The sequence below is a fragment of the Hippoglossus hippoglossus genome, chromosome 5, assembly GCF_009819705.1.
Source record: "Hippoglossus hippoglossus isolate fHipHip1 chromosome 5, fHipHip1.pri, whole genome shotgun sequence".
Lineage (NCBI taxonomy): Eukaryota > Metazoa > Chordata > Actinopteri > Pleuronectiformes > Pleuronectidae > Hippoglossus > Hippoglossus hippoglossus.
Window position 1 is genome coordinate 15,764,996 of NC_047155.1, and position 22,809 is coordinate 15,787,804.

The 22,809-nt window shown below is 41.2% G+C and overlaps 1 protein-coding gene across 1 annotated transcript; it reads right to left on the reverse strand.

Annotated features, from left to right (window-relative positions):
- Positions 1-340: 340 nt before the first annotated feature.
- On the reverse strand, positions 341-21,422 carry erbb3a (erb-b2 receptor tyrosine kinase 3a). Its single transcript, XM_034585012.1, has 29 exons — positions 21,042-21,422; positions 12,795-12,946; positions 12,308-12,494; positions 11,807-11,932; positions 10,825-10,890; positions 10,209-10,327; positions 9,869-10,010; positions 9,575-9,688; positions 8,937-9,054; positions 8,766-8,839; positions 8,575-8,665; positions 8,391-8,408; positions 7,087-7,304; positions 6,864-6,996; positions 6,622-6,715; positions 5,591-5,745; positions 5,459-5,512; positions 5,211-5,352; positions 5,004-5,123; positions 4,810-4,908; positions 4,052-4,237; positions 3,786-3,941; positions 3,602-3,677; positions 3,346-3,492; positions 2,760-2,857; positions 2,484-2,678; positions 2,324-2,392; positions 1,904-2,165; positions 341-1,573 (listed from the first exon to the last, which is right to left on the reverse strand). Exons 1-29 carry the CDS (start codon positions 21,124-21,126, stop codon positions 795-797), a joined length of 4,275 nt encoding a protein of 1,424 aa, XP_034440903.1. The 5' UTR covers positions 21,127-21,422; the 3' UTR covers positions 341-794.
- Positions 21,423-22,809: the final 1,387 nt, after the last annotated feature.

The following is a 22,809-nucleotide window of genomic DNA, read 5'->3' on the forward strand; positions in this document are numbered from 1 at the left end:
TAATTCAGAGAGACATCATTTGTAATAATTTTGTGTCTGTGTCTAAGTATTTTGCTCCTGTATTGGATAGGGGCCTTTCATATGTATTTATATAATGGGTCTGTCATTGGTGTGTGTGGTGCATGATGGCTGATGGGTATACAGTCTATAGAGAGCTGTTTAGGCCCATGACGTAACACCACTAAATAGAGTAAGTTTAGGCCATTTGACAGGATCCCTTTAAAGTTTGGTCTCCATCTACAGTCTATGGGTGTGACTGAAATCTCTGGAAAAAGATACAACCTTTGTCAATTCACAGAAATTACACCATGACCAGCACACGATTAAAACCGATCGACCCGTGTGGGAACTTTTTTTGTCGATGCACATTTCACACATATCACACATGATCATGCTACACTGGGAAATTCAAAACAAAAGGTTATTGCTTCAAATTTCAAAGTATTTTAATTGAGTATAAAATTCATATATAATCACACAAAGAGGTCTCATAACACATAGGAAAGTGAAAAAACATTTTCTCTTACTTTGTTCATTTCCAAATGTAAACAGAGAAATATAGCTTGTAATCTGTTCATTTCTGTTGGAGTTTTCAACAATCAGTGCTATTGCATTACTTCTGGAAATGCCCCCAAATCAAAGGCCTATATACAACATAGGATGTACACTGTAACAGACAGTAAAGCCACATATGCTGGGTTTTTTAAGTTGGTGTTTGAGGCTTCTGATTACATTTCCTGTTTCAGGTCCTTCATGGTTGATGACATTTAAAATGTTCCTCATGTTGGCACTGCTTAGGACTTCAGGAAGATTCTGCTGTGCCAGTAATCGGGATTGTCAAAAGATCTGTCGCCGGCTGCAGGCTCCCCAGGCATGACTCCAGCTCGCACCTTTACATAAGGTTCAAACCCAGATCGATTCCCCTCTGTGCCGTCCACTGCTCCATCTCCTTCCCTCCGCAAATTCTGGTACACTACTGCGTCTCCAGGCTGTGAGGCACCAAAGCAGTCCATGTCTTCGTACTCATACGCCTCGCCGTTTTCCCTCTCATGCAGCTCCTTCCTGTCATGAAGAGCCTGTCGCAGCTTCGGCTGTCTGTTGGTGTAATGATAGTTACTGTCCTCCAGGTATTCATCCTCCTCCTCCTCCTCCCCCTCCTCCTCCTCCTCATCTTCATCCTCCACCTGTGCCACAAGCTTCGCTGGTATTGGAGGAGGAGGAGGTTCATGTGCTGGAGGGATCTCCTCTTTGTCACCACCTCTGATGTCCATGTATTCATACTGAACCTCGTTAGAACCCGGCTGCTCCGATTCAGAGTTGTCCTTGATCCTTGTGTGAACTCCCCTGACCTCCAGAGACGGCGTGGTATCACTTGAGCACGCTGTCGCTTGTGACGATACGGAGGAAGTTCTTGCCTTGTTTCGTTTCAGCCAGTGGCTATTTTGCATTTGCAAGACAGGTGTCTGCTTGTTCATATACTCATATTCCTCATCGTCGGGGTCATCCAAGAGGCCTAATGAATGAGACTTGCCCATCCTGCCAGAAGTGGCTCGAGATGAAGAAAGTAGATTATCTAAAAAAGAAGAGAAGAAAGTGAAAAAAATTACCCTTTTGCATTTCCTGGGGAACAGGTAACATTAAAATCTGCTGTAGGCTACATCTTTTCAGATCACTGTTTCCACCCTTTTTCTGGTCTTTCTGCCAAACTAAACAAAGCAAACCAGCAGAGGCTTCATTTTTACTATACAGACATGAGAGTGCTGTGTCAATCTTTTCATCAAATTCTCATCAAGAAAGTAAACAAATGTATTTCCCAAAATGTTGAAATACTGTACTCCTTTAAGCACTAAGTTCCCATTGTAAGGGCCACATACTATGATGCTATAATGAATAATGCTGTCACCTCTCTCTGGGCTTTCTCCAGGAAGCACATATCCATTCTGGTCTTCTTCCTCAATTTCTGGGGACGGAGTCTCTGGTGGACCCCCGGACATGCTGTCCCTTTGCGACATGTAAGCACTGTCCTCACGATTGCGTCTTCTTTTCAGGCTCCCTGCCAGAGGAAAGTCCTCACACATCTCCAGCTCCACTGCTGTGCTGCAGCCCTCCGAGCTCTCAGACACGGTGCGGGCTGAGTTAAGACGAGAGCGTGACTGCCACATAGCCTGCACAGGACAACACAAACAGGGCTGTATTAGTAATACGATGTGCAGTAACATATATTTAGATATTATGACTTGTACTCCGCTGGGAGCAGTAAGGGTACATACAGTACAAAAACACAGAACAGTTAATGTGGCTGAACACCATAAGTTTTATCTACCTGTCCTGGGCTGTCAACACCTGGGGTCATAGGCAAATATTCAGCTGCACTCGATGGATTAAGAGTAACCTTTATAAAAAAAATACAGGAGTCAAATTTAGATATTGACCTTTCCAAATATAAATTGGCCATAACATTGTTAAGAAGTTGTATCCATTACTCTGTGAGTGTCCACCCTGGAGACGTGACTTAGGCTTCTGGACTGGGACAGGCATTGTGATGCTGACGCCTTGCCATCCATGACATCCTCTCTCTCCTGGTCCTTCAGCTCAATGTCTAGCTCATCCAGATCCTCCAGGTCTGCACTCCAGTGAGCGACTTCATCCAGGGGCGTGACCTGTTGACTGCATTCCTCCTGGAGGACAGAGGGGAGATACAGATTAGTGCACTGCATGTTCACTTTTACTGAAGCTTAAACACGCACAGTCTTTCTTACTTTTATCACCAGGTATCGAGGCGGGTCTCTGGCCATTCTGGTAAATTCATTGGCCAGCTCTTTGAAGGTTGGCCGTACATTCTCGTCAATCATCCAACCTGGAAATCGAGAACAAGAATTACACTTTAACACCAATGCACAATAAAGAGCATCAGAAACTAAATAAAATGTAGTTAGATATGCTAATTGTGGGACTGTACTTGGACACAGCTTAGTTTAAGCAAACTGCCAATGTTACCATGTTGATGTGCTTGCAAGGTATAACTTTAACCATGTTTACCATCTTGTTTTATTGTGTTATCTGCTAACATTTGCTAATTGGCTCTAAATACAAAGTGCAGCTGAGGCTAATGGAATTTTTATCAGATTTCCAGCTATCTAAAACTTAATTAATAGTTAAGAGATATAACCGAAACGAGTTGGAAAAGAAATGTCTGCATAAAATTTCAAATCTATTCAATATTTTTCAAGATATTTGACTTTAATCCATCTCTTCAGCCAGTGCTAGTACGACTATAAAGTGAACTTTATTGCTATTTTTTAGTTCAGACCTAATATAAAAGAAGTAGAGAAGCGAGACACTCACACTTGACCATGACCATGTAGACATCGATGGTGCAAGTCTGAGGCTGAGAGAGACGCTCGCCCTTTTCCAGCAGATCAGGAACTTCCTGCGGACGCATTGTTGTGTACGGCTCTACCCCGTAAGACATCATCTCCCATATTGTCACACCTAATGAGGACAAAGGATTTAGTGTGCTATGAAACAGGGCTACTGGTGCAGCAGCCACTGCTGTCACAAATGTTGAATATTAATCAAACTTGGCCATATTAAAACTCACCATAACTCCAGACATCACTCTGGTGTGTGTATCTGCGAAACAAGATGCTCTCCAAGGCCATCCATTTGATCGGTGTCTGATGATGTAAACAGAAAATCTCTCAATTGATAACTTCAGTAAAAACGGGGTTTAAATAAATGGTCATTGAACGTCAAATCCTGTGTTAATGAAGTTTGGTATTGACCTTGAACTCATTGAAAAAGTACTTCTTGTCATCAGGATACAGCAGGTCTGCGATGCCGTAGTCTGAGATCTGGACGGTGTAATTGCTCTTCAAGAGCACATTTCTGGCAGCCAGGTTCCGGTGGACCATCCTGTTCTCCTCCAGGTAATACATACCCTGATCAGAGCAAGATAGTGTTTAAGTTCCCAGCTGATCGGTGGAGTAGACTCACAATGTGAAATTAGGCCTAACACACACACAAAAATAGAAAAAGGTTGATCCTTTACCTTTGCGATTTGAACACACCAGTTGAGCAGCCTCTGCGGGCTGAGGTTGTTCTTGCGGTTCTTGACGTGCTCCAGCAGGGAGCCCTGGCCGCTGAGCTGGCTGACGAGCTGCAGGCTGGACCCGGGGCAGATACCCAGGATCCTGACAACGTTAATGTGGTCCAAGCTTCCCATCGTCAACATGTGCTGTAGTGACCACATGGGTTATCTTGTTAGTCATTTAGTGTTAACATGAATTCTGAGCAGTAGTCCACACAAAGTTAATCTTCTAAGTAACTGATTGTCTGTTGGAAAAGCAGTTCTGTGGGTTTAGAGCTTGTTCCTTCGAGGAGGAAAGCATCTGGATTGTTCAGGGAATGGCTCCAGGATTTCTTTTTCACTTTCTTAAAAATTGTGAAATTGAGCATTTTTTCAACATTTTCATATCTCAGAGATTAATTCATGATTCTTGATGAAAGATCCATGATCTGGTGTATTTAGGGGACTGTTTGGGCCTTGTTGGAGGTATGCAATCAACTAAGTGCCACTCTAGTTTGACAATGAGGACGCAACGTTGCCTCATAATAGGAATTTAGCCAAGTAGTAGAGTGTCTACATATAAGTTCTGACTATGGAGTATTACTCATCATACTCAGTGTACATATCAGCACTGGAGAAGTAAGAGGGATCATGCTGAAGGAATAGTTTAAGCTGAAACATTTCAAAGTCAACTTTCAAGCACACAGCGAGCAGTTCTCCTTTAAATGATGTTTTCTTACGTCTGTCAGCCCATTGAAGGTCTGTCGACCCATGCGATCATGAATTGTCTTTATGGCCACAGGGAGCTTCACTGTATCCCCCTCAGGAATCCAAATACCCTATAAAGCACAGAAAACAGAGATACGTCATTTCTTCGATAAGTCTTACATGTGCAAAAATACATTGTCCAGGCAACATTGGCAACCACAAGTACCTTATGGACTGATCCGAACACTCCGTTACCCAGCAGCTTGATCTTACGCAGCTCTGTGGGCTTCAGGGTCCGAGCGTGGACTTTAGCTCCTTTCTCTCCAGGCTCCAAAGGCTCGAAACTCTGTTGGAAAGTAGAGCGTTCATTAACAATCCTCAAGTGAAGCATAATAAAAGAATCATGCCATCTAAGCTGCAGCCTTTTACTGACCTCTCCACTTTCCATGTATCTCCTCATGGCTCGCTTGCGGCGAATGGCGATACCTCTTCGGTACAGAACAGTCAGCACGAAGATAGAGAATGACGCGAAGATGAGGGCGATCACTCCCAGTACAATGGCTGTAGTCTCTTGTCTAGAGACAGAGATGAAAAAGAACAGATGTCACATTGTCAACACTTTATTCTCAATCAAAATATACAATTTATTTAAAATATGTGTGAACGAGAAGATAAACCTACCCAGAAATATAACGTGAAGACCCTCCACAGTCTCCAATTCCTGGACCGAAGCACCTGAACGCAAAAGGAGTCTGGTTAAAGCAGGAAAACATGGCGTACACCTCCATACACAGGCATCTCTTCACTCCTTACCCTTTGGTACAGTTGATGTGGCATGGCTCACAGCTGCCCTGCTTGTTGGGGTATTTAAAGATGACCCCCTCTCCTCCCATCACGCCCTCAGGACACGAGGGGACGCAGTGCGGGCCGTCCTGCAAGCTGGCACATGCAACACACTGATCTGCCCCCTGGAGAGAATGAGGAACAGTTCAGACAAAATGAAGACGTGCAAGGAGACAAAAAAGATTCAAGTTAACTTTAAGGATTGTATTCATGTCAAAGGTAAAGCCAGTAGGTGGCAGCAGCAGACCCAAAGTTATTACTATATTATTCTTGAACTTGAAGGGCTTGTTTGTTTTGTGCAAATTACAACTGTAAGCACAACCCGCCTTGCCTTACATCAGTTAGTAACTACAGTTGATTTCAAAGATTAAATCCTTCCTAACATTTAAGGATATGCACAGGGTCGTCCATGCCTTTGCCTTTGCCAAGCTAGATTTCCGCAACTTCCTCTATACATGTATTTCTCAGGCATCCCTGCATCACCATTTGGTACAAAATGCTGCTGCTGAGATTGTTATTCAAGAAAACATGACCACACAACACAGATTTTCACCTCGCAGCATTGATTCTGAAGGTTTTTAAGATTTTATTGATGACTTTTAAGGCTTTACACAACCAAGCCAAGTTTAAACATATTTCAAGCAAAAGATTTTAAAGGGCAAAATTATTTTAAAAGGTAAAATAAATAAAAAGGCTCAAACCTGCATATTATTATCTTTTAAAAAGTTAAAGGAGTAAAATAGTGCAAATAAAATACAATGATTGTTTGACCTTGTAAAATAGATTAGTTAAAGGCACTGATGAATTCAAAGTAAATAAAAAAAAAGCTTTCATCCATATTTGAATTTTAATAAATTTTGTATACTTCTATTCCATTATATTGTTGTTGTATCTTCTTGTGAAGCACTTTAAAATTAAATTAATTAAAAAATTAATTATTACTATGTATATTATTATTATTATTATTATTATTATTATTATTATTATAGAGAGAAGCATACCGGGCCTGTGCAGGTCTCCTTCCCCTCCTGGACCTTACACTCGGGGTGACAGGGTTCACACTCTCCTGATTGAGCAGCAAACTCTCGCCTCTCCCTGCGTTCAGGGCAAAGAGTCGTTCACTTTCAAAATGTTTCACCAGAGTACAGATAACATTGACTAACACCACAGCAAACATTACTCACACAAGACAAACAGGGTGGATATGATGATTCTTATTATAAGTTATTTTGTAAAGACTGACCCGGTTATGAACATGCAGTCCGGCACGCACGTTCCCCCCCTTCTGTAGTTCTTACAGGACAGACACTGGTTTGGCCCGGGACCCCAGCAGCCATCAGAGGAGCACAGGGGGTCGCACTCATGACCCTTACTCACTGCAGACACAGGGGACCAAAACTAACTGTGTCATCATTTACGTTAACGCTGAGAGAGGAGAGTGATTTAAACGACCAAACCTCACTCACCGCACTGATTTCTGGGTCTGTTATTCTTGATGTCGATTGGCTTCTGGCGTTTCGCGGGGCTGGAGCTGCTGATTACTATGCGCGTCCAGTTGATAGTGTCAGGGTAGCAGAGATTCTTGTTTCCTGTGATGTAGACGTCGCCTTTTTCTATCTTTTGTAGTGAGCGTAAGCCCAGAGAGGTCAGAGAGGGGAGCCTCATCACCAGTAGAGAGTAGGCCCTGTAACTGAAAAAAATTAATGTTGGGAAAGAAAGTAGTTGATGCGATTCTAAATTTGTTGGGAAACTGAATTTCTAATAGTGAAATAGAGCCACTGCTGAATTTATAGCATTAAGATTTTTTACTTCAGTATCCCTCCAAGTAGTAGCCCACATTTCAAGTCGCAGCGAGGCCGAGTTAAGCTGCTGTGTGCTGCCATCACCCACATGAGTTATTCCCCATAATCTGAATTGAGGCAAACAATATATTTCCCAGATTTTTCAATGTATTTGTCCCATCTACCATCGCTTTCATATGAAATTTGAGGCAACTTTGCCGATTTCAGCAGACCCGTTTTGAATTACAAGCTCCCTGGTGTTTTCCAACCCGTAATCAGAACCCGTCTTCCCTCCTCGATACTCAATGCAAAATTCAGTCTGATGCACTAATATGGGCCATTAGGAGAGGATAAAAACATTTTTATGAATTCAAGAGTTTGAAAACGTGATGCTAAATATTTGTTTTGCACATTCACAATAAGACAATACACATTTCCAACATTAATGTAGCTAAATCCAAGTGGCTCAGATTCAGTTGTTCATCTTCAGATCTAAACATGCAAGCATCCAGCGGGGCTTACAGATGCTCTGACGAACTTCTTTTAGAAAATATAATGACATTAAAGAAACTGGTGGTGATTTGAATCAAGCTTGATCACTTAAGTGAGTGTGTTTGCATTTTGGTATCTAAATTTCACCTATCTCCGCTGGGATCATTTGTATTTCTTCACAAATTGTACTTTAGTGACCCATATTCAAAATCTATAGTATATACTTAAATGTCAATATTACATAAGTAGTCAGCAGTGATTACATTTCACAATGAAGACCAAAATCGAAATGGAATTGTGCTTTCATATAATATGACCAGACTCAGATGCCAACATTTGCTTCCTGAACACTTTGAAACCATTAAAGGATGTGAAAAGAAACCATGAGGATTCATTAAAAGCCCAGCAGTGAGAACTATGATACAATAGAGCAAGAACAAGTATTTGATACACAAATGTCACACATGATGAGGTGGCGTGTGAACTGTGTACTGTACCTTCGAGAGCTCACTCCTCTGCATGGTGTAAAAGTGACGGAGATAAAGAGACACAAGACACAAAAAGACAATGAGAGTCACGACAGAGAAGGTACAGCATTGTCTGCTCAGACAAAAATGCAACATAACAACATGACCTCAGTCGATGCTAGAACAAGGAGACAAATAAACTGCTTCTGCTCACTTGTAAAGGGATCTGCCTTGAATAGTTTGGAGGTTAGAGAAGACTGACAGGTCAGACATGTTTTTTGGCCATGACTGGATGCAGAGGTAGTCTGAAAATGGAGACATTGTGTTTCAGAGGCCTTAAACTGATTATAAACACAGTGATAGCATAAATACAATGAAAGTTTGAAAACCTACTCCTACACGCACCTGTAATCTCCCGCACTGTGTTGAATACTTTCAGTTTTTCTGTATCGAGGGCTGGGACGTTATTATATTCATCACTTTGTACAGAAAAGAAGAGAGAAAAAGAAATGCCCGGTGAAAACATTATCCATGAAGTACATTCAAATCTTTAAGACAAGTAGGAGTTTCGTTTACCCTTTGATGCCAGTCACCAGGAAGTGCAGACTGCCCTGGATCTTTGTGCAGTTGATGTAGCTGTCGATATTGTGAGCGTCCACAGTTTGCTTGTTTGGAAATCCTGTACCCTGACAAACTGAGAGGAAGCAACAAAATAGGAAAATTAGGTAAAGCAATCAGCAGACTTACTTGGGCAGTGATGGAGAATACATTTCCTCAAACTTGCAACAATTTGTATGTACTTAATTTGTTTCTTTTTATTCTAGTTCATTTTATAGGAGAATATTAAATGTTTTTATCCTGCATTTACGCTACAGCTACTGCTAATTTGTAGATTCATATTTTAGAAATAAACTAGAATTACAGCACTGTAGATGTATGCCTCCAAATGACAACCTTAGATATCATTTTCAAGGGGTAAAATCAGGATTTGAGAGGCCACCATGACCTTGACCTTTGACTTTTGAACCCCTAAATCTGATCAGTTAATTTTAGAGTCCAAGTTAACTTTTGTGTCAAATTTGAAAGGATTCCCTGGAGGTGTTCCTGAGATCCCATGTTCCCAAATAATTCTGTGGGGGGACAGCAAACAAGACTTCTGACCTCTCACCACAGAAGTGAATTGTAAACCAGGAGCTGAGTTTTCTTTCAAATACCTTTTGGACAGAGGCCTCCACACGGCTCACATCTCTTCACTCCCCTCTTCTCCACCTCCATTTTATCAGGTGGACACTTGCTCACACACGAGCTGCCGTCAACCACAAAGTTAACTACAAAAAAATGCAAGACATATGTGTCATATGAGTAAATCTAATAACATGGTCCAAAGTGCACATGAGCAAGTCAAGCTGGAGTTTGATAAAGTTTTAAATGATTGACACATTGTTTATAGAGTGCAGCAACAATCTGTGTGAACATGAGGGTAAATGGCAGCCTGTGTGGGGACTCACGAGGACACTGGGCCACACACATGGCTTCATACTGATACTTGGCATTGGGGTTGGGCTCCAGTTTGAACGTGTGCTTGTTGTAGATGAGGGTCTGAGGACACAACGGCAAGCACGAGCCCGAATTGTTGAAGTTCCGGCACACCTGTAAAACAAATTCATTTCCAGCAACACAGATTATACATTTGCTTTATCCTTTTGTGTGCTTGTTTCTATGATAGGAAGAGATCGATAACTCATGTAGCTAAATGGAATCCAGCTATCCTTTACTTTATTATTTACCCACTGTGACATATCTACACGACTACAGACATTCAATGAGTTATTGAAGCAGCAGACTCACAAAGCAGTCTGTATCCAGGGGTCCAGTGCATCCTCCTGCACACTCAATGTGACAACACTCGCTGGGGCTTTTGCCAAAGCATCTGCGATTACACTGAGGGGCGCACACAGTCTTTGTCACTGAGGGAAAGATGAGAGAGAGTTGCTCTGTTAATCCATGACACCACAGATTTACAAATGTCATGATGTAATTCTTCGTAAAAACTGATTTGTGCCACTTTTTAAAAACTTAAAATGACGACATCTCTTGCAGTAATGTGTTTCAAATGTCTTCAAAATGACATAACGCTCATGTATGTGACATATATGACATTGGTAAGAAGTAAAAGAACGCAGGCCTGCAGGAAAAACACAAATCGTCGGTTTTACGTTATGTTGCTGTGTAAATCTGTGGATAAATAATCAACTTGATATAAACTGTAAATGATTTTGATGTGTCATGTACTGGCAAAAATCAACTGTGATCAAGTGTGATAGTGGGAAAGCACAACAGCAATTTTAATTGGGCGATTCATATAAAGATTTTAATATTTATTTGTTCAACTGTGATGTTTGAAAATTGTATACACTAAAACATGTTCCAGAACATGGAAAATGAGTATAATGAAGTGACTCACAGATCTGGCAACTGTCACTTCCTGGACCCCAACATGGCACGTCTCCACACGCCTTGTCACAAGGCTCTGAGACACGATTTCATCATCAACACATGCATTTTCACATTTTAAAGCAAAAAGAAAAGAAGAGTCTAAATGACAGGTTCACATTTTTCAAGTCTTCTTTAAACTAACACCCATTACATTTAAAGAGGTATTGGTTGCTTCAAAGTAAACTCAGAGGAAGAGATGAGAGACCAAATGCATGGTCGCTGTTTTGGTGGTTTCAGATAGATAAGGCCTCTGCAGTATGAACCATGTGAGGATCTTCCAGAGTTACTTTTGTTTTAGGGCAAAATTCCCTGTTTGTATTTTACCAGACAGAGTTTCTTCCCTGAGCTGTGGTGGAGAGGTAGTGACACAAAGAGGGAAATAAAAGACTGTGACTCCAACTCCACAAGTAGTCTAACTCAGGCTAGAGCAGCCAATAGCAATGAACATACCGAACATATCAGACATTTGTGTTCACACATGCACGTCCTCCAGAGAAAATATGGAGGAACTGCCGAGTCCAGTGCATGAAAGCAGCTTTACTGTCCCACATTTGTATAATGCATTTCTGGCAGCTAGTTTGGCACCCCCCTGAACAAAGCCAAGTAAAACCAGAGGACAACATTTCCTACACGCGTGAGAGGTGATTGACCAATCACAACAGAGTGGGCCAGCTGGCCCATCAGAGCAGACTAGGCTTTATCAGGAAGGGGGCCATAACGCTAAGGGTTTCAGACAGAGGCTGAAAATAGGAGCTGCAGCAATCGACAGAATGCGGAAAGTTATTTCCGAACATTAGAGCATGTAAACCTTTTTCAAGTTATAAACCAAATTAAAATTATAAACCCTGAATATGAGCATGATATGTCTCCTTTAAGATTGACTTGAGAAAATGTGAACTCATCATGAAGGTAGCTTGTGCTCATGTGTGATAACCATGCTTTTCGCTCACTTTCAGGCCCGTTGTCCGTGAGCACAATCGGAGTTGTTGCATCCTTCACGATGCCCAGCCAGTTCACTTGCGGGGCAAAGCTCAGGTACTTATTCTGGATGATCTGGACTCCTCCCTCCAGTATCTCTGTGGGAGGCACACAAGCATGTTAATGGGCGAAGAACAATTAGCGAAGCAAGCCCTAACAGGTCAATGACTCATCCTATCACACTCCACCATGCGCTGTTTAATACAACACATACAAACTCAGTATAATGAGCTGGAGCCTGTGTTACAGTGGCGGTTGAGAGACTGAGCTCATGAGACATTCCAGCGACTTCACATCACAGGGACTGCACACACTGCCGCACTCTGACGACTGGTAGGCTGAAGGTGTGGCTGCACTGTGTGGGCGTGGGAGCTCCCATCTTTACATCCAACCTGAGCTCTTATCTGCACCACTCCAGCCTCCCACACTTCAAATAACACTCATTCACTAGAACTGAGCGAAGTCTTGTGTACCTGTGAGGTGTGTCAGGCCCAGTTCTTGAAGGCCGTACTGCCCCTCCTTCTGGTAGTTGACCATCACAGACAGAGCCCACTGGTTCTCAAACAGCGTGTTGCCCCTGATAACGCGCAGCCGGTCCAGAGGCAGGCGGTTGAAATTGTTGAGGGCAAACAGGATGTAGCCTGTCACCTCCCTGATAGACTGTGGAATTAAAAAAAATGCGAAAAAGACAGTAAATTTAATAGAGATGTTTTATTTATCAGAATGATCATTACCTGGCAGCATGGAGTGTTTGACTTGCGTTGTTAGTCACCATAACAGGTCACAACGACGGAGACATAAATGAGCTAATTGTTCTTGTGAGAGAGATCCGTAATCCTCTGTGACAGGGAGTCTTGTCTGGACTAAGCTCACAGTAACATATGCAGTGACACACATATTGTTGTTTAATAGGAGAGATTTATTCTGCTCTCTGATGTCTCAGTGTGTTAGACGCTTCACCTGCAGGAAGGAGAAGTCTCTGTGGTGCTCCATCATGGTGATCTCAAGGTTTCCCATCACTATCTCACAGCCGGTGTAGCGCTCCTTCATCTGGTTGTACTGATTCTCTGAGTCTCCCGTCATACTCAGCTTGTTCTGCGTGCCGAAACAAACTGGAAAAGAAAAGAAGGGGATCTTGGTCAACTCTCGGGTGTCCTTAATGTCAACATGTCACATAATATACACAAATATGAAGGATGAGTCTGGTGATATGTGTGGATGGTCAATAAAATCCATGAAAAGACAAAAAATCAACAATGACTTGACCATTTTCATTTTTCTATGTATTGATGTTGATTGATGTGGAAATTCTATTTCTCACTTTTAAGGCCCTAAATGTGCTTGCACCCAAAAGCCTTTCAGATGAATTGACCTGGTGTGGGCCCTCTAGACCACTTAGATCAATAGATAGTGGTCTCACCTTGTAACAGAGGGGGAACAAGCCTTATTATGGAATTCACCACCGATCGCAGCTTCTTCTAAATCTTTTCCTAAACCGTTTTTTGTTTTTATGAAAGCTTTTACAAAATGATCGACATTACACAGACTAATCCTATTGATTTATTTTTATTGTCATATTTCCTCTGCTCATGTCCCATTGTGATATTCTCATTGATTCTTCCTTGTAAAGGACTGTTAAGAAAAGAAGTTAATAAAGTTTATTATTATTAAAATTGAGCCACAGTGTCAGTGACATGTTCCGTCATTAACGTGTGTGTGTGTGTGTGTGTGTGTGTGTGTGTGTGTGTGTGTGTGTGTGTGTGTGTGTGTGTGTGTGTGTGTGTGTGTGTGTGGGTGTGTGGGTGTGTGTGTTATTGAACAGGTTGTCAGTGAGGACAAATACGAAAAACACGACAAAGATATGTGAATGACTTCCTGGTAGTGGTGGAATATTAACCATTTGCTTTTAACATCTCCTTTACCTTTCATTTGACTCAGACACACATTCACACACACACACTGACTCTCTGCAGAGTGGAGACATTTTTCTGTTGGATTTATAATTCTACACCATAACTGGGAATATTATCTCCAAATGATACAATTTTGGAGTGGATCAATCAAAGGTCAAGGTCAAAGGTCAACAAAAATATGGTCTGAAATACACTATTTTCAATCTTCCAATCAAACATATGCAACCAATAACACAAAGGACACAATCTACAGCTTATTTAACCAATCATTCATCATGTGGTAAAAATTATGTAATGATGACGACAATCTGAAATGAAATGGCATAATAAAAAATGTAAAATATTTGGGGTCTGTACAGTGTGTGTGCAGGTTAACTAAGAGTCAGTCACTGTGCTGCTGCTGTTTATACTGAGCAGAGCACCAAGCGTTTGCTCAGTGTGAAGAAAAGAGCATAGGTTAAAAATAAGAGCCTCCAGTGATGTTCATGTAGTGGTATCACAATCAAAGATATTCTTACATAAAATCTAGTTTTATGTAAGAATAAAAAGTTATTATTAAAAAGTTATTATGAGGCAACAGGGTTAGTTTTTTACAAAGAGTGTTTTGTGTCTCTTACTACAAGCCTGTGAGGTCTGCTCATACAATATCAATGAACGTACTGTAACAGTGCGAGACAAGCTGAGGATTGTGTACAGGACATGTCCCGCTCTGAGACAAACATACAAGGCCTTGTTTACCATCTGAGGGAGTTCAGCCATTCAGCGTCACTTGAGAACTACTTTGCTATTCAAATGTCCGACGGGCGAGAGGCAGCAGAGAACAGACGTGAACTCGACTGTTGATCTGAACGTCATCTAGACAAAAAACCTTTGCACACACACGCCAACAAATAACAACATGTTCTTTTCAGGCTGGTGCCTACACAATATGGGCTAAAGTATGTGGACACCCCCGTGTCCACAGTGTTTGAGCCTACAGCTTACAATGACACTTCTGAAAATATTGAGCATCAAAAGTTGTGCCAACAGTACAGGGAAGAGACCTGTTTCAACATTACAATACCCCAGAGCATAGTGAGGGCCATAATATTAGTAAATATTATATTTTGCTGTTGGCCTGCACAGAGCGCTGACCTCAACATCATCCAACACCTCTGGGATGAACAGGAAACCTGATTTATCAGCCACCATGATGCTCTGCTCTAATAACTGCAACCAGGCTCCAAAATCCCCTCATAATAGAACAGTACATCTATGGTTTTAGATGTTCTGCAATCACACAAGAGTGTCGGGTTGAATGTCATGTCACAAAGTGTTACTTTACAGGCTACAGGTCAATTCCTGCCAGCAATCCATAATTGTGACTTAATCCTTAAATCAGGAGGAGACATTCTGAGCCTTGGTACATAGTGACAGTGCAACATGTGGAGCTGATATTAATAAAATTATCTCACCTATTATTGTTCTTTCTTACTTTTTAAGGTAATGAAATCCAGAAATCTTGTAGGCTTGAACAATTTGTTTTGCATATATTTGCATATATTTTGGCAAACTGGCCCCATTAAAGGGACTCAGAAAGTAGAGCGGGTCGTCCACTGACCAGAATGTCGGTGGATCGATCCTGGCTCATCCAGTCCGCATGGCAGAAAAATTCTGAACCCCAAATTGCCCCTGATGACTGTGCGTCTGAGAGTCTGTGATAGAAGTAATGCAGCTTATAGTAGCACGGTATGAATGTGAGTATAAATGTGTGTATAAATGTGTGAATGTGACTTGTAGTGTAAAGCGCTTTGAATTGAATTGGTTGATAAGACTACAGAAGTGCTATTTACAGCAAATAAAGTCAATTTATCATCTAGAATCACTGTTTACAAATGAACCATGGTCGTATTAACAACTATCAATGGATCACTTTGGAACATTAACAGATTTACAGATTATTTTCATTGAATTTGAGACATTAATTAACAATGGACTTCAAAGCAATGATAAACCTATATATAGGGTGAAAGTCAAATTGAATATAAATGTTAGTGTATTGTGTTTGTGTGTTCAGATTTGTCATCACAACAATGAAACAATTTCCGACATTAACTGTGGGACTGTGTTAAAATACCTCACTAGAGTTCATGGAGGCTGTGTGAGCTGTTGGTCACAGTCACTCCCGCAGCTCTATTATACCTGTGACGGTAAATGAGACATACCAACAGACAAATAACAGATTTTAACTTCCTGCTGTTTTCAGAACAACAACATGCACCTGTCCCAGTTTCTCTGCTTCCCTGCACACCTCCCACATCTATCTACATGGCCAGATACCAATTGATAATGGTGAATTGGGCAAACTGACCCTTTAACCTCGTAGTTATGAGCATAATCGTGACCCAGTTAACTCTGAATGTTTATGTACTGTCATATGAAGAAAAAAAAACGAAATCTCAACAATATGCTGGTTGTTGATTCAGTTGTGAAGCCCCAAGGAATGTGTGTTGAACCACACACAAGTCACACAAATGATGTGTGCTTAATAATTATTAACCCCCAAAGCACAGTGTGTGTGTGTGTGTGTGTGTGTGTGTGTGTGTGTGTGGTAGAGAGAGAGAGAGTGAGAGTGAGAGAGAGTGAGAGAGAGAGAGAGAGAGAGAGGGAGAGAGACAGTCGTGCATTGAGCGTGTCCTTTGTCCATAAAGTCCTGATAAGAGTCATTTTATTGTGTTTTTGAGAACATCGAGTTCCCAGAACCTTGCTCTGAACAGATTGTTTTTAAAGGCTCATTTCACTTAAATCAAAAAAAGAAATTATAAAACCCTGCATGGTGTTAATGATTGGAAGCAGAAAATACATTTGTTTGTTTTGTGCCGTTTAACTGTGGGACTGTGTTAAAGTACCTTTTTTTTACTGTTACAGTTTACTCATCATGCTGGTTGAATCATATCTTTTGTGGCTTCGGAGGAACTTCCCAGGGGATGAAAAAAAACAACCTCTGATGATGTCATGAGGGTTATCTGAACTTCCACAGAAACCCTGTGTTACAAACCGGGGCCGCTGCAGTGAGTTAACTTGACCTAAGCCTCGGGGCTGAAAGGCTCTAATGCTGTTTTAACTTCATGTCAGCAGAATGAGCCTCCACTGATTCTGATTGAAATCATAATTGCAATTAAAAAGTGACATCTATATGCATCTTGATTGTCCATCCATCAGTCCAAAACCCAAACAAATGCAAATTACAATGCTATAAACATCATAATGAGGTGAATTTGCATAATCCGATGCTAAAATCTGAAAACGTGCAGACTTTTTCTTCATAAATGGCGGAAAAAACTTTCAATTAACTGCCCATCAGCTTATCTGTGTGATTTTATCTTTCTTTTCTGTCTCCTGCAGGTCTCTACACTTCACGCACGTGAAAACACTGCAGCACCCCTTCAGTGCAGTGTCAGGACCACGGGGGTCACAAGATGAACATGCGTGGTCATGGGATAGTTAAGAGGTTAAAGGAGAGGAAACATATTTGTGTTGGACTAAATTTTGTTCCATTTACAGCTCTGTTCTTTCTTTTTACCTCTCAAAAATGATTAAATCAGCAAATGCAGCCAATGTGGAAGGATCTGAGGTGAAACATACCTCAAACATAACATTTCTTTATATTAGACTCCCCAGTGTGCTTCATATTATCACATCGAGCCATATCTTTTGCCCATTCAAATCCATTTAATTGAAAGAGTCAGTGATGTGTGTTCATGAGCTGCTCAAGGGTGAAGCTCTTTATCTACTCCACCTTAGTCAAACCCGGAGAGCAGCTCAGCGTTATCAGCGGACGACTTGAGCTGTTGACTCTACGCAGTTTGAATTGCCTGTTGGGAAATAGTCGTAAACACCTTTGTCACATACGTTTGAAGAATCTTCCGCACACGGAGCAGTATGTGGAGCACAATGCATTGTGGGGAAAGACAAACCGGTAACTACACATTCAGTACAGTATGTGCTGCTGGTATGTTCGCCATCGCCATACAGACAAAACACAATCCACTGCTGTGGGAGCCCAAGAGCTCAACTGGCCGAGTGAGTTTTTTTTCTTCTTCTGTCAAAGAAAAACCTTCAGGGTTGGCAGATGGATGATGGATTAAAAAGGAATGGGGAGGAGGGTTTGGAATCAGTGCAAACACACACACACGGATACAATGGGCCTATTTTAAAAGAGTGCAAAACAAGTGCAGGGCATCAAGCTGTGAGCTCAAGCCTCTCTCTGTCTGCACTTACACTTCATTCTCATTGTCTCTCCTTACACTGTGGCCTTCCCAATTATTATTCCATCACTAACTGTCACATACAGTATATAAAATCACTACAAAATGGTGTCATTGTGCTCGGCGCCAAAGTGTTAAAGTATCACATGACGAAAAACATAACGCGGATCAGGTTCTGCTGTTATTTTCATTCGTCTGTTGCCAAGGTTTCCGTACTCTGGAAAAAGAAGCGAGAGAGAGAAAGAAAACAATGGAGGGAGGAGGAGATAAACAAGCTCAATAAAGCAGTTGAGGCGATGACTGAGGTAAACAGAAACTTGGCACTTGGACAGAGATTACCGCATACCTCGCAGGTGAGCACACGCACACACACACAAACAGGCGCGCACAAACACAATGACAGACACCTGAGGAGATGAACTGCTTCACTTCTCGGTGCATTCTCAGTCAGAGTTTGTGTCCAGATGAAGTGGAGGACGTGTTTTTTCTTTCTCTTTCCAAAGTGCAGGACTTCCTGCTCTGACTTTACAGAAAGCAGAGTGTTGCTTAACGTTGTGCTTTGGCAACAGGAGTGACAGCATATTTGCTTTTTGACACATCACTTATTTGGATAAGTCACACCTGTAGAAGCACGAAAGCAAAATAAAATGGTTCAAGGCTACTGTGATTTGTCATAAAAGACAACTGAGATATTAAACTAACATGTGGTTTTACCTTTGCCAAAGAGATTGTTTTTTTCACCCCTGTTAGTTTGTTTGTCGATTTATGTTTTTGTAAGAACGATTACGGAAAAAACTACTAGATGGATTACCACGAAACTTGGTGGAGGGATGTGGTAAAGGTCAGGGAAGACCCCATTAAATCTGGTTGCAGATCTGGGTTAGGGGGTTAATCCAGGATTTTCTTTTTTCACTTTCTTTAATACTGTGATCAGGGTTTTTTTCCCCACTGATTTCCCAAGGAAAAATGCATGGATGATTAAAATCCCATTCAGGGAATTCAGTTATGATTATTGAAGATATTTGTGAAGTACAAATTCACCTCTTCTTCCTGTTGGCACATTGTATATAAAAATGAACATGCTACCTGTTGGCAACATCTCTGGTTATTTATCAATGTGAACATGTTTTGTGATGTATGGGAATTTATGTGCAAACAAGCACATGAAAAGCATTTCTCTTTTTAATACACACTTTTATACAAAAGTGCACCACAGCTCTAATAAAATGTTTTTGCAGCACTATAAAACTTTATTACCGTTTTTCATTCGATTGTGACTCTTCAGTTCACCTCATGTATCGCAGCTGACATGATCGTATCAAAGGTTAACAGCAGGTCCTACTTGCAGCAAAACAACAGCAACCTCCTTCACAGTCTGGTTACTGCACAACACAAGCCTGTTTATCAACTGGCTACGACATCAAATAGTACAGCTGGAATTTCTATCATTTAATTTCTATTTGAAATACATATTTGTTTTAATTGTACAGCCAGTACAAGCAATACAAGTGTGTCTTTAATGAAGTACACACATTGTGTTAACTTGGTTTGTGTGTGTTGCCGTTGTTTGAGTCAGTTGCGTCTGTGAATCAACAACGTCTTAACAATCAAATGCCTCTACGCAAAGCAATGAAAGGGTTTTCAATTAGTGCTTTTGTTGGTTTTGTCTGTTTTGTGCACGCCCGGGTATATATGTGTGTGTGTGTGTGTGTGTCTGTGTCTGTGTATATGCGTGTGTGTTTGTGTTTAGCTGAGATGCCAGAGGCTCTGTCATCTGAGCATCAGCTGCCTAAACAAAATCGATGAGCTTGTGTTCATATGTTTTTTCTCAGACCGAGCGCCACTTGACTCACTTGCAGCGGGGTGACGGCGACAAGAGCGTGAGGGTCAAAGGTCACAGAGAGATTCAAATCACAACACCTCTCTCTCTCTCTCTCTGCCAAAAACACATCACCTGACCTGGTGGAGAAAAGTCACTGAGTGCATCTACTCGAAGAAAGTACTCTTGATATACCTATATTGTGTTCGATTATTTTCCATATTTCTTCCCCTGTTCTGCTGATTTGACATCTTGAGTTCCTGGTAATGTTGATAAGTGATGAGTGCATTAATTGTTAATAATTGTTGTGAGGACAAGTGGCTTTTCTATCTCCAGCAAAGTACATTTATTTGTGTTTTGGACTATTGGCCAGACAATTATTTACTATTTTACAATCCAGCAATCAATTGATTAAAAAGAAAGAGATAAGTCAATCATAAAAAAATTATCTAATAAGATTCTGCTCTGGTTAGTTCAAAGTTCAATATTTTATATAAAAAACATAGGCTACAGTATAATCAAATATTATACATTTCTACAGATTGAACGAGGTGTTAGTATCAACTTCACCATCAAAATGGATATTCATCCAATAATATGATATAGCTGTACAATAACACAAGGAGTTCGAGCCTATATTTAAAGTCAACTACACCCAAAACATAAGAATTGTACTTGTAAAAGAATATGTTTGAATGGTGTCATTGTTGCCTTCACTTCAATAATAAATTCCCCACTAGTGACTATAAGATAAAATAAGTGATCTTTGGGGGTTGGCTCTGGTTGTGCGTCAACAGGTGATGAAAGGTTGGGCTACTCTGTCGCAAAACCTTGAAACAACTGAGACAAACATGGTGAAGCACACACACACACACACACACACACACACACACACACACACACACACACACACACACACACACACACACACACACACACACACACACAGGATCGTGGGAGAGGTTCAGGTGAGTCACAGCAAACAAGTTTTACACATGTGTAGAACAGGTTCTGGTTTGTGTGTGTGAGGCTTGTGAGGGAGGAGGACAGGTGTTGTCCTACATAAGAGCTCCTAGTGTCCAGTGTGTGTGTGTGTGTGTGTGTGTGTGTGTTTGAGTGTGTGTCTGATCTACAGAGAGAGATAGAGAGAGGAAGAGAGATAAAGAGAGAAAGAGAGAGAGAGAAAGAGAAAGAAAGAGAAAGAAAGAGAAAGAAAGAGAGAGCCCACCTTCTGGCGCCTGAGCGCAGCTGAGTTGGGGCGCACAAACCAGCAGGACGCACAGCACCTTCACCTTCCTCATGAGAGCAGTCATCCTCAGTCAAATATCCAGGCTGCTGGTTTTTAAACAAACATCCCCCTCATACTAATGAGAAGAAAATGTCCCTTTTATGATCCAAAATCTTCCTCGGTCGTGTCAATGCGTGAGAGTCCATTGAGTCAATCCAGATTTGACGCGCAGTGTTTCCGGATTGCCCTTTAAATTCCTCTGTTCCACGTCCTCTAGTCCTGGAATTGAAAATGAAAATAGTGAATAGCTTCCAGTGTTTTCTCTCTGTGACATTTAACTGAGCCGCAACTTTACATGCTGCCCTCTCCGGTCTGTGTGAGAGGAATCACTACAGCTCCGTGATTGGAGCGCAACGCGCAGCCAATCAGAGGCGGGAGCGACTCTTTTCTTCGAGCACTGATTTATCTGGGAGGGCCCTGACTGTAAACCTATAGGAATCCAATGGGAACACTGAAAACACCTCGTGCACCAGACAGTAAAACTATAAATACAGAGTATTGGAGAGTAACAATGCAACTTCTTAAAATTCTGAAGGCGATTTGGTTTAGAGCAATTCAAAATAGGAACTGATAAACATCCAATAATCTATAATACAATTAAGCACCACAAAAGAGCTGTGTTCAGTTGTGGTGAGCTAAAAGTGCAATTTCTCTAAAAAACGACATTCCTTTAAAATACTAAAAGTTATAATGAATAAATAAAATAGTTAACATGGCAGAGAGACATTTAAGAGTGACTGTGTGTTTCAAGGGCCAAGCTCAGAATTGTCCGACAGTGACAGTGACATGTATGTGCAATATTTGGACAATAAGCAATTAAAGAATTATTAATATCAAAAGCATGAAATATCCGACAGCCAGGACAAGACGTAGCAATTAAACAGAATACGGAACCGAAATAACATTTGAATCAGTTGGGAAAAGGTGAAGGAAACAAATTAAATGAAACAGTTGAATTGAATGATCCAAAGTTTAGAGTTGAAAAGGTATAAAAAGGTGCTGAGCAGCTTCCTGCCACAGACAAGCAGACGGCTGAACAGCTGCTCAACTCTGCTGCTGTTTTATCTGCTACTGAACCTTTAGCTCATACTTGCACTCTGCACTTTTGATTTAATTAAACAGGTGTATTTATTATTTATTGTGATTACCAGTGGGAAACACTGTCATTCTGACCTGCACAGCTGATGTATGGTGAAATGAAGTTGCTGAATTCTGAATCTTAGCCAAAGATAAGTATCCCTGTCTTTTACGTTTTGGTCCATTATGTTGCGTTAAATAAAACAGTTCAGACCCCTTTGAGCATTTTGCATCAGACTGATGAAGTGGTCATATTGAAAACGTGTCTGCCTCATGGCTCCTTCGTGTGAGTATCTTTATCTATACAGTTACAACAGGTGAGTCATTTCCTCTGCCCCCTCAAAACCTGAGAGCATGACAATAAAGAATGGAACGTTTTATTCCCCTTTAAAAACAGACCCCCTCCAAACTTGAGCATGAAAAAGGCAACAAATATTTAAACACTCCCCTCCTCTTCATACTTCTCTGTATGTGTCACTCTGTCTCACACGATAACAAGGAACCTTAAGAAATGAATCTCTGACCCCTCCACTCCTTGACGCTCTTACTGGAAATGTACGATTATTTTATTGCTGCATGATTTTACTGCTGCACTTGAGACTTCGAACAAATCAGTTCAAGTGAGACCATA

Coding starts and splice junctions, on each gene's coding strand:
- erbb3a (XM_034585012.1), bottom strand. CDS start 21,126: ATGACTGCTCTCATGAGGAAGGTGAAGGTGCTGTGCGTCCTGCTGGTT. Junction 9,689..9,868: donor GTGTGTGGCCCAGTGTCCTC/GTGAGTCCCCAC, acceptor ATTTTTTTGTAG/TTAACTTTGTGGTTGACGGC. Junction 2,679..2,759: donor CTCGATACCTGGTGATAAAA/GTAAGAAAGACT, acceptor TCTGTCCTCCAG/GAGGAATGCAGTCAACAGGT.